The sequence below is a fragment of the Pholis gunnellus genome (assembly GCF_910591455.1).
Source record: "Pholis gunnellus genome assembly, chromosome: 18".
Taxonomy (NCBI): domain Eukaryota; kingdom Metazoa; phylum Chordata; class Actinopteri; order Perciformes; family Pholidae; genus Pholis; species Pholis gunnellus.
Genome location: NC_136545.1, coordinates 10,170,593 through 10,187,305, shown reverse-complemented (window position 1 = coordinate 10,187,305; position 16,713 = coordinate 10,170,593). Strand labels below are relative to the sequence as shown.

The 16,713-nt window shown below is 41.5% G+C and overlaps 1 protein-coding gene across 1 annotated transcript; it reads right to left on the bottom strand.

The window, feature by feature from the left end:
• Positions 1–6,307: 6,307 nt before the first annotated feature.
• camkk2 (calcium/calmodulin-dependent protein kinase kinase 2) lies at positions 6,308–16,691 on the bottom strand (the record flags this gene model as incomplete). The annotated part of the gene is made up of 17 exons (XM_079179436.1): positions 6,308–6,728; positions 7,996–8,049; positions 8,279–8,361; positions 9,237–9,368; positions 9,584–9,671; positions 9,818–9,891; positions 10,002–10,055; positions 10,304–10,503; positions 11,270–11,358; positions 11,456–11,477; positions 11,703–11,739; positions 12,250–12,383; positions 12,528–12,579; positions 13,598–13,651; positions 14,611–14,658; positions 15,605–15,946; positions 16,464–16,691. The coding sequence occupies 17 exons, from the start codon at positions 16,689–16,691 to the stop codon at positions 6,656–6,658; spliced, it is 1,764 nt and encodes a 587-aa protein (XP_079035562.1). The 3' UTR covers positions 6,308–6,655.
• Positions 16,692–16,713: the final 22 nt, after the last annotated feature.

Sequence of the window (16,713 nt, the reverse complement as noted above, 5' to 3'; positions counted from 1 at the left end):
AGTACTTGGCTGACTGTTTGAAGAGCAGTAAAGGAAGCTGACAAAGGAAATGTTTCTGACGTTTAGCTGAATGCGAGTAAGAGATATTGAGTGTGCCACCTACAGCCTTGGTGTTTGTGACAATGGCCATGATGAGTTTTCCCCCCCATCAGGCATGTGTACGAGAGCCTCGAAATCAAAAAGGCAACAACCAAGGTTGCCATGAAACCAATTCAGCACAAAAACACTCCAACAATAATGAAACTCAAACAAGAATGTCAACATTTCTTCACAATGCAAAAATCAGCAATTTATGAAAGCGTCATATGCCAAACAACACACATAACAAAGATGAGCTGAGCCACTGCAAGAACAATGTGTTGCAGATGCACAATAGATAGATGGATAGATGGATAGATAGATGGATAGATAGATAGATACTATAAATACAATGAAATACTGTTGTTTCTTTAAGTTATTAGAAAGTAGAAATGAAACACTAATATAGCAAACACACAAACAACAGCTGGACAGAGCCATGGTCTCAGATGTTAGTAAAAGCAGCGCGTGGTTCACTCATCTTGTTGACGTAAATTGTGGTTTCTGGCATCTCAGTTCTCGTCCTGGTCTCAATCCACAGCAGGCTCTGCAAACTCCACCTGATCCAGAATAATCCACTGATACATCCGGATGTAACATAAAGTGACTGATGGTGGGAAAAGGTTGTTTCTAAATGACGAGGCTGCGTTAGCGCCGGTGTTTACAGCAGCGGCCTGTCGACTGGAGGTATGACGTCAAACAGAGAACAGCTGGACACGCGGACGTTTAATTACGCCGCCTAATTGCGAAGGGTGCGTTTGATATAGGTTATAGGATCGCCCGCAGTGAGGGAAGGAGTATTGGAAGAAGTGTTCAGGTCATTTAGGCTACTTCACTTAATTAAGTAGCAACACCACAGTGTGCAAATACACGGTACAAATTGTACAATTAGCATCAACATCCCACTTAAAGTACTAACAAATTCTAAAGTAGGCCATGAGGCAGAGTGGCCCATTTCAGAATATTGTAAGGTTATTCTATATTATTGGATTATATTTGTTTGTATAAATGTAAACTAAGTCATAGGCTATACTACATGATTGTATGATTATTTATTTGTTGATTATATTTTGTATCGTTAACCTCAACATGCAAAAGTAATTAGCAACTAAGTTATCAAATAAATGTAGTGGAGTAGAAGTATAAAGTAGCAGCTAATGGAAATACTCAAGTAGGCCTAGCATATAGTAGTCTCAGTACCTCAAATTGTACGGCAGTACTTGAGTAAAGGTACTTAGTTACTCTCCACTACTGAGTAAAAGTTCCAATACTTACCACATTATAAAACAAATCCATAATTTCTGCGTTCAGCACTAGACACTTAATGTAGGCTATTTACAGTATCAAGTAAAAGTACTCATGCAGAATGTTAGTGTTATATTATTAAGCGATATGGGGGTAAGATTAACATGTGAGCTGTACTTGCACGTTGTAGTTGGTCATGGTGAAGTTCATTGTAACTGCTTCATCACTGTTGTTTAGTTCACTAAAATTCACTGTAGTGGAGTAACAATAGTTCCCTCTGAAATATAGGTAAGTAAAAGTAGCATAGTGGAAAATGTATGGACAAGTACTTCAAAATTGTAGGCATTTGAGTAAATGTACTTTTATTTATTTGCACCACTGATTGCCTGTGAAGTGAAGTTGTCTGAGTGAAATAGGTCTGCAAGCTTTATTAAGCTGAAATCCCTTAAAATATCATATTATGCACCAGCATTGTATACCATGTAGAAAACTCCACATGTTCTGAATTAAAACGTGGATTATTTGACGTTGACACAGAATTAAAGGGCACTAACCAAGCACTGACTCAGATTTAGGCAAACTGGCTGAGGAATTTACCATCTGCTAACAATATGTTCAGTGAGAGATAAGTGTGTTCTGCTGTATGTGACCTCTGTGTGAGTCATTCCTCCACTTCTGTTTTCACTTTTTGTGTAGTCATTTTTGTCCGCTATCAGTTTTAACATTTCCCTACAAATAAAAAAGTCCTAGAGTTTACATTATATATTTTAATAAAATAAGTTGTCTTGTGAAAAAAGACTAGACATTAAAAAGACAGTACGTGTTCATCTCCAAATCTCTCTTTCCTGCAGAAAACTACTTTAACACGTACTTGGTGAACAAAGAGATGGTGCTTCACATTCTTCATTTCTATTCAGCAGCTACTTCAAGACTGGAATTCCTTCTGTAAAGACATAACTTTAATTTTCATGACTGATGTCAAGTGCCTCATTTGAGTTCTTTCTCACTTTAAAGGCTTTTTGTAGCATAAATCACATGCTCCCTTAATATTATACGTGTGGCACTGGCAGCAAGTAGATTTAGTTTCACTTTGCTACTAATTGAAGGGTTCTTTTGCTCTTTATTCTACCTTTTTAACTTCTTTACTTTTGGTGTTATGATCTTTCATTTTGGAAGCCGGAGATTGCGATGAGATTTAATTGGGCAGACTACAGACACAGTGACGCGGGGGAAAGGCAGGCTAATGGAAGAAATGGGTACCACTGAACCAAAAACATCTGACCTGCAGAAGTATAGGCCTAAGAGCGTGCAGCTTTACAGAATGCTGAGCAAGCCTTTTGTTGTTTTGTTTTAGTGCATTTTACTGCTGGCGGCCCGTAGCAGGTAAACAACTAACTGAGCATGAAGAGTGAAGGCTCCAATTCTGTCACAATCAGCACTTCTTATTTGCTGACATGGGGTTTTTTGGCTCCCTTATGTACCCCAGCGGGGGCATAACACCACAGTTCATGACTCGAGATGGCTTCTGAACTGCATTTACCCTGTTTCTTATAAGACGAACATTACATTGTTCGAAATGTAATTTGGGACGGGCTTCGGCCCCAGAGGCTTTACCCTGTATATTTTCTGGTACATTAGATTTTTGGTGTGAACCTGAAAGCCGTGAAGTCATTGCAGTCTTTTCACACCAACAGATGAACAGCAGCGCTATGAAGTTAGCACAAGAGGTCAGTGTCACACTTTATTTCCCCAAAGAGGTGTGAAACCCTTTGAAGTGTGGAGCCCAGAGGTCAAATTCTTGCACGTTGACAAACTTTCCACAACCAAAAACTGACCAAGTGCAGTGTGAAAATCAGGCAGCACAGAGGCCACTAAGGACAAATCAACATCATGACTTTGAACTGTAATGCAAATATCAGCACTGAGTATCCATAGATTAAGACAAATATCATGGAAAACTGGAGATTTAGGCATCACTTCACTGATAAGAGCTGGTAAGTCTTTTCATTATTTGTCAATGAATCATCAACTGTTTCTACTATTTAACATATTATGAATGTTTTGAAAACAAAATCATTTACTTTTCATATTAAAACATTTTCTAAATGGACATTGGTAACACTGATATGCAATGTAAATATGGTGCACTATTATATGAAATCCATATTTGTACTAAAGTCTGACTGACCCGACGACATGGTCAAACTCAAACCTTTTTGAATCACTTTGCGTAACGTCAGCATCTGGTGGCATTTGGAGGAACTACAAACTTCAGTCATAAAGGTATTACCTTCTGCACTTAAACGCAGCTTTCCTTTTGTGTAAACATAAATAAAAAAATGAGTAAACTCAAAAAATGTACTGAGCACATAAAACACTATCTGTCTAAATAATGAGTCACAAACATATATATATATATATAATCTAACTGGGGAATCTAAATCTAAAAAGGCCCTTATTAATCCATAGTTTGGAGGTAGAAGATGATTAAATGCATTACATTTAAAGCAGATGGAAGAATATGACAGATGTAGAAAATGTGCTGTCATCACATACGAGACAGGAACTAAATGTGATATTCAGGCTCTCAAGAGAATCTTACGGCGTCTGAACTGTTGTGGCGCACAGCGCGCTCTTGTTGCACAGCGCGCTCTTGTGGTGATTTTCTGGAACTGTTATCACAAAGCTCAACAAGAATCAGACCAAAGAGCATCACAGAAAGGCAATAATATTTTATTCAAAGATGAAGATACAGTATGTATAGAATAATGAATTTAAAGGTCCCGTTTTGTTGCCAAGGACCTCTCATGCTATGACAATAGAGTGGTATGTGTTCAGTATGTTGGCATGCATTTAGGGGAAAGAGACCCCAAAGCTCTTGATTAAATAAATGTACACTGCTGAATGCAAAACCATGTGAGCAATAAAGGTCACCCACTTAGCCAGGCCCTTATGACAATAATGGGCAAAGACTGTATTGACACAAACTACAAGTTTAAATATTGTGTGTATAAAATAGTTATCTTACAGCTTTTCTGTGGCTTGCACTGTCACCCTGCAGTCAGACCCAAACTTTCCTTCAGTTCGTTCTCGTTTGTCGTTGAGGTCAAAATATTCACACCATAGAGGAAGTACCTAAGTTGTTTTCCTCGAGGTTAAAACTTTTATCTTAGTTGACAATAGAGACTTACAGTATGACAGAATGTAAAATCTCTCATGAAAAGTGTGGAAAGCAAATGAGTTAACATTTCAAGACAAATTGTCACATCTTTGAAATTACTTCTCTGGCTAAATCATGGTCTTTAAAAGATCATTGGCTATCATCATCATCGAGTTATATAATTTAGAAGTACAGTACAATCATTTTATGGAAATTTAAAGCCAGAGTGCCTGTCTGTATTTGCAGCACTCCACAATAAGGAGTATAACTTAATTACATCTTTTTGGAAAACACTTTGGGTAAGCAAAAAAAACCTAAAAATTAGAATCAGTCAACCACATGTGCCCTCCTCTTCCAGCCACTGTACGCGACGATGTGCCAGAGTGTACCACTGCACCATACAGGGAGAGACACGTCATATGCATAGTACTGGTCTTAGAAAACAGACACTTCAGAGTGACATGCAAGTAGCAAGTTTAAAAAAGTCCCTTTCTTGTACATTAAACACATTAGTGCTGAAGTAATTAGTGCGGAAGCATTAAATGTTGTAATTAATATTGTGTCGATAGTCTATGTTGGAGACGCATCAAATGCCTTTTATCTATACTTATACTCAAGACATAAAGGAAAGAAAATGAAAAAATGTAATGCTTTGGGATCGTTTAGAGTGAAACACATCAATACATAGAAAAGTACTTTATAATGAATTTGAAATATTTGCAGAGTGGCCTTCTCCTCCCATCAAAGATGACGACACATTCTAAGTTAAACTCCTCCGCAGATGTGTCATGCATAGTTTTGTACAAAAAAGTCTGCAGCTGCACTATGCTTCCATCTCAAAGCCCACTTCGGGAGCCAGCTCCAATAGTTCAATGAAGAGCAAGTAGTTTAAAGGTTTCTTTTCTTTAAGTTACGGTACTACACTTTACAAAATGAGTCATAATTCACGTTTTTTGGTGGCCTGAAAATGTTCGCTTTTAAAATAACACCAGAAATTCTTACAATACAAAACATTCACAAATTGTAACTTGAGGTTGAATAATCATTATTTTCTGATATTTTTCAGCCGACGTACAAACATCCACTTTGAGAGGCGAAAGAAATAAATTAGCGAAAGAAAGAAAATGACACAGTTGAAACTCGGTTCCTCGGAATCACAACACACAACCTCGCTTGTCCGAATAACTGGAGAGAAACGAGCCATTGCAAACAGAATAACTTTGCACCGACACATTCTGCTTTCCTCGTATGCATTTGGTAGATCAGTACCTTCAATACTATATTAGTTGGAGCTCTATGAATTTTAAAAAATAAAATGCAAACACCTAAAAATCATATCAATATTCCCTTTGCTAAAGAAGAAAATCCCCTTTCTCTCAGCTATCTTGTATACAATAAGAGCCAGTGATACGGGGATAAGAAAGTGTGTCTATGAGGGTGCAGATGTTTAGAAGTAGCTTATAGAGTCTTTGCATTGGGAGCGTAAACACATGCATTCAATGAAGTAAACATTTTTTTCACTCCGCCCTTTTTTTTCATTTTGGGAAAACTGTACAGATTCTTCACTCTAAAATATGTTACAAAACTGGGCACTGCTCCTCTTGAAGCGGAGTGAACCAGACAATCATTGTCACGAAACCTGCTCGACTAAAGAGAATGCCGAGGTGATGGCGAAGACAACCACCCCGCCCCCTCCCCGTGAACCATCACCGTCGCCTGTTCCCGTGCCCTGTGTCCCTGAAAGAATTGTCAAGTAAAGACAAGGAGGAAACACAAGAGGCTACCTACAATAAAACACGAAAACTGTACAATTGAAGCCTGAGACGAAGCATGCGATGACAGTAAATGCATGCGGGATAAGAGGAGGAGAGCGGGTCGGGCAATAAGAGCTGAAGCCGGGTTCAATGTTCAGGAGGATTCTCTCGCTGGAAAGTTCCCATGGGACACGAGTCACGAGTCCCACAACCCCAAACTGAGCCTTGAAAGAGAAAAATAAATCAAACTGTTGCTTTCAGATCTTATTTTCTCTTTCTCTGCGTCCGCCACTCTTGTCCACCTCCCAGGGAATGTACACAGGTGCAGGCTGCCAGTATAGAAACTGTGAGTAAAGGGGTGTTTGTGCTGTGTGGTTACAGGCAGGCAGATACCAGCGTGCATAATGAACCCTCTGCATCAGGAAAGAGCCTCATCTTCTCCCACGTAGGGCAGGTCCACGCTCCTCATGCCGTCGCCGCTCTCCTGTTTCCTAAGTAACACACCAGATAACACAGAGTCAGTTACAACACTGCTGCGCGCCTGCCGTCACTCCTATATCGCAGAGCAGAGGAGGGAATTAGGTATCGTTAAGCTACGTTTAGGGAACTGAAAACCAACCATTACGTCGTTACAGAATGCGAGGCAGCCAGCACGAAGGAATTGCTGTTGGGCAAGTTTGCACATCATACACAAGGGGAAACTCAGCAAAATAAAGAAAAGGGAAAACAAGGGGAGAGGAAAGGAACATTCTATTCAAGAGAGAGTTAGTTGTTTATGTCAAGGAGAGACACAAAGAACTAATAATGTACAGGTCCTAAGGATGCTTCATGCAAAGAGATTATCAAGATAAAAGGAAGCTTTGGGCTCATGATGAACGAGTGACTACTTTTGTTTTGACTGTGTCAGACAGGCATGAGTCTAACTTTTTGGTGTGGCACTGTTATATTTAGCCGCATTAGACATTAACACCAATCAACACAAAACCACAAACTGCAGCCTCAAGTGTTGCTGCTCAACGCCTCTCTGACACAGTGTCAAATAAAACTGAATTGCAATAGGTTGCGCAGGTGTTAATGATATTTTGTCCATCCCCATGTTATTGTTAATTATTCCACAGATCAGGTGCTCGGAATGTAATAAGCTCTGGTCACTTGTCATGGCCTTGCTCATACAAAGTTGTCCAATTTTGCTTCAACTGGCTGAAGAAGAGATAAAGCTCACCGTTTTTGGAAAGGAGGGACATACTGCAATTCATTTTCAGTTGGATTTTATTTGTCCAGTAACCTGGAGCACTTTTGAGATTTGTTTGTGTGATAGAAGGTCCTTTAACTTGGAGATAATGCAAGTTAACTACTAGTAAATGTTCATTATGAACATACAATTGAATTTCAACTATCCTTTTAAGAAAAGATTTTTAAAAAATGTGTGTGTATGCCGTCAATTACAGTTCTTAGAAAGAGAGACAATAGCTTCACTGTTTAAATCAACATCAACGGCTATATTTGGTTATATAGTCAGATGGGAGTTGCTGCACTACACACCCCATGCTTCACCAAAAGCGCCCTCACACATTTCCGGAGATGTTTTGTCCAAACAACCGCTGAACTAGCACAGGCTAGTTTACAAACTCAAGAGTGTTGGAGCATTAAAGCAATAATGAGGACAAACAGCTGCTTATACCATGCCGGGGGTCTTACATTTGACTATTTAGACTTAACAGCTCTACAGCAGGCAGGAGATGTCCTAAAGTTATTTACCTTCTTTGGTTACAATGAATGTAGCAGTACCTCACATTGCCTGCTCTGCCTTTCCTGCAGGGCAGGACAGGGAGAAGAGAAATAATAACAGGATACTTGACAAACTGCTTGACAAACATGAGCTGGCTGTACTGTATAAGAGTATAAGAGCATCCAGCAGCTCTGAGAGAGACTACGGTAGTGACGGCACACTGCTACATGTACTTTGACTCCTAATATTACTGCAAAACCTGTGCTAGAGACAGAGTTTAGAGTCTGTAGTGTGGCTATAAACAACCCTTACCTGAGCGTGCTGCGGTCTTCTTTACGGCCCCAATCGAAGGGGTTCCCAAAGGAGCGCTTCCTCAGCATAGTTCTCACCATGATCTGAAGAACAATGGAGAACAATAGAACACAAATCCAAGAGCGATGCTCAGAAATGTCATTCTGAACAATGTTCTGTTGTAAAACAATGGTGGGGTTATTGTAACATCAACACTTTCATATTTCATAAACTTCATAAAGAGCATCATTGTTTTATAAGACGCTATCGTCGTACAGAATAACAGACAGCGCTGCTCAAACCATCTAGTAATCATAGGACACGCATTTGGGTGTAAGGCCGTGACAATGAATGACAGCATGACAACAGATGTGGTGAATTTGGAGGATTGATGAATTTCTACATTTAAACTTTGTACAGACATATACTGTATATGTATATATATATATATATATATATATATATATATATATATATATATATATATATATACATACATATATATACATATATAGATAAAAAAAAACAAAGAGCTGAGAGGCTTCAAATGAATTCAAAACATGCATATCTTTCGCAGCATTTGGCCTTAAATAATGTAACTAATGAAAATAAATCGAAGCGACTAAATGAGTCATACAGCAGCTCTAGCACAAAGTGCAGAGAGGCTAATCAAGTAGGTGGTAGTGGGTGGTGCAATGTGACTGACGTATAGAAAATAAATGCAATACAAGAACTTGGAAAATGTCTTTTACGCCATAAAAATGTACAGAGAATTAGCAATTCATCTGAAAAGCATTCATTCTCAGTTATGTCTCAATAGGTGACATCTGACAGTTCCCATGCCTCTTTCAGGGAAGCTGAATGTAAAACAAACTGCACTCATATGCGATATTTGACTTGAACAAATCAGACCTGGACATGACTGTGTTGTTCATTAATGCGAGTGTGTTTTGAGACAAAAACAAGTTCACTAACTCACCACTGTCGCCAGGCTGGGGATGTGTTTAACAGAATTCTCCACCTCCTCTTCGGTCACCTCAATCAGCGTACAACAGTTGTCATCCTCAGGAGGAAGAGGCTCAGTGCCGTGCCTCGTCACCCATGGGTGCACCTGAAAGCAAATATGAGAACACTGGTGACGTTTCAGTTCAACTCCACCACTAGATGTCGCCAAATCCTACACACTGCACCCTCGAGCCCGTTCGCACAGACAACTCTTCTCTTGTTGAGGTTCCGTGTCAGGTGGCTTACTGCACTCGATGCAATTTCGAATGTGTTTAAATACAAAGTAATAGAAACCAGCAGCTTAACTAAATGAGTCCTCACTTTAATCTGTGGGATTGATATTCTGGTCTCTGGATTCTTGTCCAGCATTTTCAGCAACAAATCTTTGAGATCATCCGAGATGTCAGCACTGTTGAGACAGAAAGAACCACAGTTACAGATTGAGTTACGTTTTAAATCACATTTTGCAAAGTAAAAGATGAAGTAAAACAGGAATTTTAATCAAAACAGCTGCTGGGCAGTGATTTTGACACAGATTAGAGAAGCAGAACTGACCGCTCAGGTAGCTCCACAGGTTGTGTCTTGATTTTCTGATGAAGACTAACGATGCGCTCGTCCATAAATGGACACTGTGAATGAAAGAAAGACAAGCTGAGTTTTTTCCATTCAAGGAGAATCTCCAAAACAAACAGAAATGACAGTATCTACTGTTTCTTTTTTTGCCAAAGCACACACTCACCACTCCAAAGACAAAGCAGTAAAGTGTCACCCCCATGGCCCAGACATCCAACGCCTCCATGAAGAAAACAAAAACATGATTTCATGTTAGGAAATCGTTATTTCAGTGAATGATAGTTGAAATCCACCACTGTGCAAAGCAAAATGTCTTCTGTCCCCAGAACAATATGACAACTAGGACAGTAAATTGTACATGAACACGAAGATAAATGTATTATTCATATAGATTTAGGACAAAACAAGGGTTCATGCATTCCTGCGAATCATCCCCAGAGGGCACTACTACGCCGACTGTTCCTTCACCTTTCCAGAGAAGTTCTTTCTGGTCTCAGAGAGCGCTTCAGGGGCGAGGAAAGCAGGTGTTCCCACTGTGCTGGTCAGGAGAGCGTCAGCCCCCTCGAACTGGTTACTGACTCCGAAGTCTGCTATCTTGATGTGTCCATCTTCTCCCACTAACAGGTTCGACGGTTTGACGTCTCTGTGGATGATCCTCTGGTAATGTACTGTTGAAATAGAGAAAAATCATTAAAAAAATCATTAAAAAAATATTACGGAGACAGTATACCATTTGGGGAATTCTACTTTTGGCAAGAGGTGATGAATATTCTCTTCCAGTGCAGCCGAGTCTGGAGGGAGGGGGGTGTTCAGATTACATTTTTACCTTCTCAGTAATTTTATTTTCATTTGTGAACAAATCAGTTGTTGGCTTGTTGGGAAAAATAAAAATGGCGTGGACCCATGTGCAGGAATCTCTGGCACTCTGGATAACGTTTCAGCTGTAACAGCCATCAAACTGTATTTATTAACCTAGCCTTGTCCACTTAAGATTACATATAATTAAATAAAAATGAAGCTCCTGACAGTTTGAGCGTCCCTGGCGCCGATACCCTACCTCTCTTTTCCTCAGTGCTAGTCTCCTAGACGACACTTTGTGCAAAACCTCTTCTCCTGTGAAATACATTAAGAGCCGCTGAGCTGATGTGAAATGAGCCTTGTGGGTGGCTAGAGTCAAGAACAGCACAGACGAAAGGACTATAAATGGCGTGGAAGAATTGTAGGATGAGGGCGGATCTAGATACAAACTCCGCTATATAATATACAAACACCACTATTACATAAGACACTCACAGGTCTGTATATAATAGACCTGTATCTCTATAGGGGACATGGAAGAAAAGGATTACGGGCAAGTACAGCTAATTATGGGATAATAATAATACAATATAATATATGGCAGACTGAGTGGAAAAGGAGGTTCGGACGACTCACAATACTCGATTCCCCGGAGCAGATCTTTGAAGTAAAAGCGTGACTGGTCCTCACTGAAAGGTTTATCTGTCGGCACCTCCATCACAGCCCTGAATACATAAACACGCACACAATTAGCAATCATAACTAATGAGATTGAGCTCATTCCAGTGACACATTCGTGAACATAAAAGAGGCTTAGCTTACCCTTGCTTGACCAGCTCAAACACTGTGGCAGAAACACAGAGTGAAAGCTTTTCAGTTAAAAGGACACAAACAAACTAAAAAACTCAAACATATTTTAAGATGGGTTTCAAATACCTTTCTTGTATGCTTAATAATTGCATGACTGTGATGTGTGTGCGTGTGTGCGTGTGCGTGTGCGTGTGCGTGTGTGTGTGTGTGTGTGTGTCTATGTGTTGTTCTGAAGGCTGACTGTCTGGCCACAACATACCCATGTACAGATGGTCCTCACTGGGGTCATCCAAAACCTGGCACCAAATGACAGAGAAATGGAAATGAGTGTAAACACACACTCACACACACCCACCCACCCCCAACCCCACACACCCACACCCACCCACACACACACACACACACACACACACACACACACACACACACACACACACACACACACACAGATAGATAGATAATCTTTTGTATGCAGCAAAAATAAATACACACGCACAGTTTAGTTGTATTTGAGGCTCTTTAAACAGCCAATGAGCAAAATGCCAACATGAATTGTGAAATGACGCATGCTTCGTTCCAAATTGTCCCATAAGTGAGTTGGCAACATGACTTTGTTGCTCTTTAGAGAGAAGAGGCGCAATCAAATGACGTACCACAGGCAGTTTTAGCGTGAGTAGGCCTTATTGATTTTGTCACTCAAATATATATATATTTCTTTTTTTACTTTGATCTAATACCTGCACTTATTCTCCCTGAAATTAAAGCCACGTAAGTTAAAAAATAAATCAAGATAGTCAAAAACCCACCTCTACTAGTTTCACCACATTAGAATGGTCCAGCTTTTTCAGGATGGCAATCTCTTGATAGACCCGCTCCAGGGGCCCTTTGGGCTGAGGGGGGCCCTCAGGGGCAGCCTTGGCTCCACGAGGGGGGGGTCTCCCTGACGGGAGGAGAGAGGGACAACGTGGGTGTGCATAAAGGACAGATGATAGAATTAGTATACAGTGTTCATGTACCACTGGAGCACTACAAGAGACGGTGCTCTCTGCTGTTTAAAACCATCTGCCCCTGGCTCCAGACTTACGTGGGAAACCTGCCTGCCTCATCAGCCTCTTCTTGGACAAAACCTTCATTGCCTACAGGAGAGAGAGAGAGAGAGAGCCAAGTGGGCAAGAGATCCAGAGAAAATATGAACAGAGAGGTAGACAAAAGAGAAGAGTGAGACACAGCAGAGTGGGGTGAGGCATATCTGACAGTGAACCCACTCACACACCCACAAACAAATATCCCAGCGCCTATACATTTCTCTCCTCACCTTGAGCATCCTTTGTGCATTTGTGAGTGCTAACGCCGACCGGCGTCATCGGCACAAAAGATTATAAAAGGATTTACAAAGGAGCCCTGGTGAAAAATGATTGCAATGCAAACATGCGTGTAATGTACATTCCTTCATTGTTACCTATCGAATTAAAAAAAACACTACAGAAAATGCATTTCAGGGCTAAAGAAAAAGGTATTTCCGCCACACTGCTTGGTCTCTGACAGGACTGTGACACTTGTAATTCAAGTGACTGTAGTTGCTAAATAAAACAGCATTTCTCACGTTTTTCCCCTTTAAAAACGATTAAACTAGAGAAGTGGAAAAACAGCAATAAACACAAAATAAAAGGCGCTTTCAAACATCTAATCGAACAAATTATTTTTGACATCCAGATCATAGAACATAAGCATTAGTTTGGTGTGCTGAACAAAGCGCGCAACGTGTGACGGCTACATTGTTCGGTAGATATTTCCTCCCCTTCTGGGGAAATATACTTATTTTTGAATAGCCTTATTGCCATCTGTTATTATGGCAATGATATAATCAGTGAATGTGACATGTGGTGCTTTGTCAATAGGGAGGAATAATAAAATAATCTCCATGTCATTGCCTGTCGACATCACGCAGCTTGATGGGAATTTCAGCAATAATCTTGAACAGCAAAAAATCAAGCGGCTGTGTTGTCACAGTACTCAGCGAGGCACAATTAACTGGAGAAATGTTCGCGTCGTTTCAGATTCACATGAAATCACTAAATGTCACAGAAGGGTTTGACTATTATGAGGTATGAGCTATAATCACATCTGCATTTTGCGTGCGCACCAAGAACTCACATAGTACGTGTTGTCATCCTCGTTGTAAGCCAGCTTGACAACACCATAGGAGCCCTGGTCCGCGGAGAAGTGAAGAAGAAGAACAGACGCCATTAAAGTGAGATTGAGCAGCTGTCATTCTTCATGTGGAAATAAATGATCACACTATGTGCAAAGCGATCTAAATGAATACAACAAAACACACGAGGAACAATACACACACATACACACACACACACACACACAAGGGAAGCGAGTGGGCTGACAGTGTACACTGAAAGAGTACCAGCTGCTTCAAAGTGAGAACAGAGAAATTCAAATCATCTCTCCCTCTCTCTTTCATTTCAGGCTAATTAAGGAAACTGGATCTGGTTTTGAGCGATCAAGCTCCTCTGCGCGCACACACACACACACACACGCACGCACACACACACACACACACATAGGAAATCAGGATAAAAACTAGGCCCAATTAGTAGCCTGTGTGCACAATTTCATGCCCAAAAACAGAGAGCGGGAGGGTGGGGGGGGGAGGCAGGATCAGTTCCTGCTGGGGGAGCAGATTGGAGAGGCAGCACAGAGCTCATCCTCCAGTCCCCTGATCTCAGGAGCCTCTCCAACAGTCCTGAAGGGCTCTCATGGTCTCAGCTGAACACCAAAACCACACACATTACACGCGTCTATCTTCATGCAGGAACTCATGTCATGCACATTCCGTCCTCTGAAGCCCACAATCGTGCACACAAACACACACACACACACACTTGTACCCACTGAGGCTCGCACAACCCTTTAGAGAGCGCTATTTATACCAGCCCCTCGCCCGTCTTCCAACTCTCTCATGGCCTGGTGGTTTACACAAGAGTTTGGGAAATGAGGACAGCCGGGAGAGGGGATAGCGGAGACGGGTTACGGCGCGTCCTTGATGAGGATGTGCGGCGCTATACTTGACAGACATGCAGTGGGCGGAAGGGAGAAAGGGAATGCGAGAGTCAGTGAAAGGGTTCACGCAGTGAGCTGTCTCTTGACGGTACCTTTCCGATCTCGTCTTTCAGCTTGTACTGGTTGAGTTGAACGCAATCCTTGGAGAGAGAGAGAGAGACAGGTAAGAGAAAAGAGAGGAGGAGAAAATGGTTTCTTTTGAATGTAATCACACCGGTTATTTTAGCAACTAGACACCGGAGATGCATCATACGCATTCTTACAAAACTGGCTCTCCTTAAAAATGCCATAAGAAATCCTGTCCATCACATTTTCATGATTCATGCAAACACCTAACAATGCCCTGACTAACCAGCTCTTCATTAAAAACACATTTCTAAATGACACATATTTGATTGGTGGTCTCTGAACTGGATTATTAAAAAGACCAAGTGCCAAGTTTCCACCATAAGAGGATATTTAAAAAATATACCACCTGTTTCATATGTAAAATAGGTGATTTAGTGAAAGCAAATAATGTATACGAGGCTATAAATGTAATGTAGTACAACCTCTGCAGCCCCTAAGAGAGATTCTACCTACATTGACAGGTATCTGCATCTATGCGTAACAGGGATCACAGCTACCATCTACATCTACTGAGACCGTGAGACCTTACCTGTGCATCCACAAAGCTCAGTCTTTACCAGTGTGCTGCTGCTTTTAAGACAAACGCACACGTAGTTCTGCTTACTTTCAGCCGATAACTAACGGATGATCAAGAGGAGCGCCAGCCTGGCTCTGTGTGAACATTAGTCAAGTCTGTTCATCCATGTGTAACGCTTGATGCAATGTAGTCCTTAAGGGAATACACTGGTCAGATGGTGCAGAGACTATGAATTATATAATCACAATTATTATCACGCTGGCAGTAGCCTCAAATCAGCCAACTTCCCGCTATTTGTCGACCGACTTTGAAATTATAATATTATTTTGTGTTAGCGGTGTTGTCGGTTGTTTTCCAGGCTGGGACAGATTGTAAGCAGCAATATCAACTTCAGCTTAAATTTACACTGGAACCGTGTTAGCCTCGAGGCATGACCGTACCTGGAGGTCTGTGATGGAAACACTGTGGGACTCCACAGTGGGCCGGCGGGGCAAGCGTGGAGAGGAGTGGGGCGATGTGATGGGAGAGTAGGGCAACGACGGGTAAATGTGACGCCCGTTGAGTCCCGGAGAGCTGCAGGGTGATGTCAGGGTTTGCGAGCGCTCCTGGAGGGACAGCTTCCGGTCCGACATGCTTAATCTCCCCCTTTGCGCTTGGCTTTCGGGTAGCAGAGCCTCTGACCGGCCAACCGTGTGGGACAGCAGGTCGCAGGAGGGAGTCCGGAAAGATGCCACCGTAGAGGAAGCAGGCTCGGGCGTCTCAGAACTGTCCATTTCCTCCACCTGAGATGTGTTTAAATCATATTTACTTTCACTTTCATGCATGTTCACATATGTACGGTTGCCTATGTTTGGGTATTATATGATGGTCGATATGTAGTTTGTTCCTACTTTCCAACTGATATTCTGCATTTCAATTCAAGGCATTCTCTTTTATTCTTTAACAAGATACAATAACAGTAATACCTGTACAATATAACACAATCCAATACAACAGAGAGAACATTATTAACATTTAGTTTTAGTTAGATGTGTCAAATGTTGATTCCACTCATGCTCATTATCCCGACATTTAGATTCATTTATGGGCAAAAAAAACCCCGCTTACTTCCGACAGTCGTAAAATCATATCTTCACAGTGTTGATTTAATAAATCTGAAATGGGAACTTATTAAAAAAAAAAACTATGACCATGTATCACCATGTGCCAAGCAATTATTTCATTCTGCAGAAGCCCAAATATCCAATTAGGCTCCATATGTGATACATACAGTGTAACCCGGTGTGTGTTTCATCCTACCTCCTCCTGTGCAGCCTCTCCGGGCGGCCTGCTGGGTTCGTACTCCGTGACCACGATGAGGGACTCCATGGGGTCTGGCGAGGGCGTCTCAGAGTGGGTGTTCAAAGGTGGAGCGGGACAGCTGCACAGCAGATCAGGCAGGGGTTGTGAGGGCTGTGCTGGGGGCGCATGACCACAGGAGGCTGGCGGTTCAGCGGTGGGCCAGGGGGTCACGTGACAAGGAAACATGGTGCCTCTTCACAAAGACGGA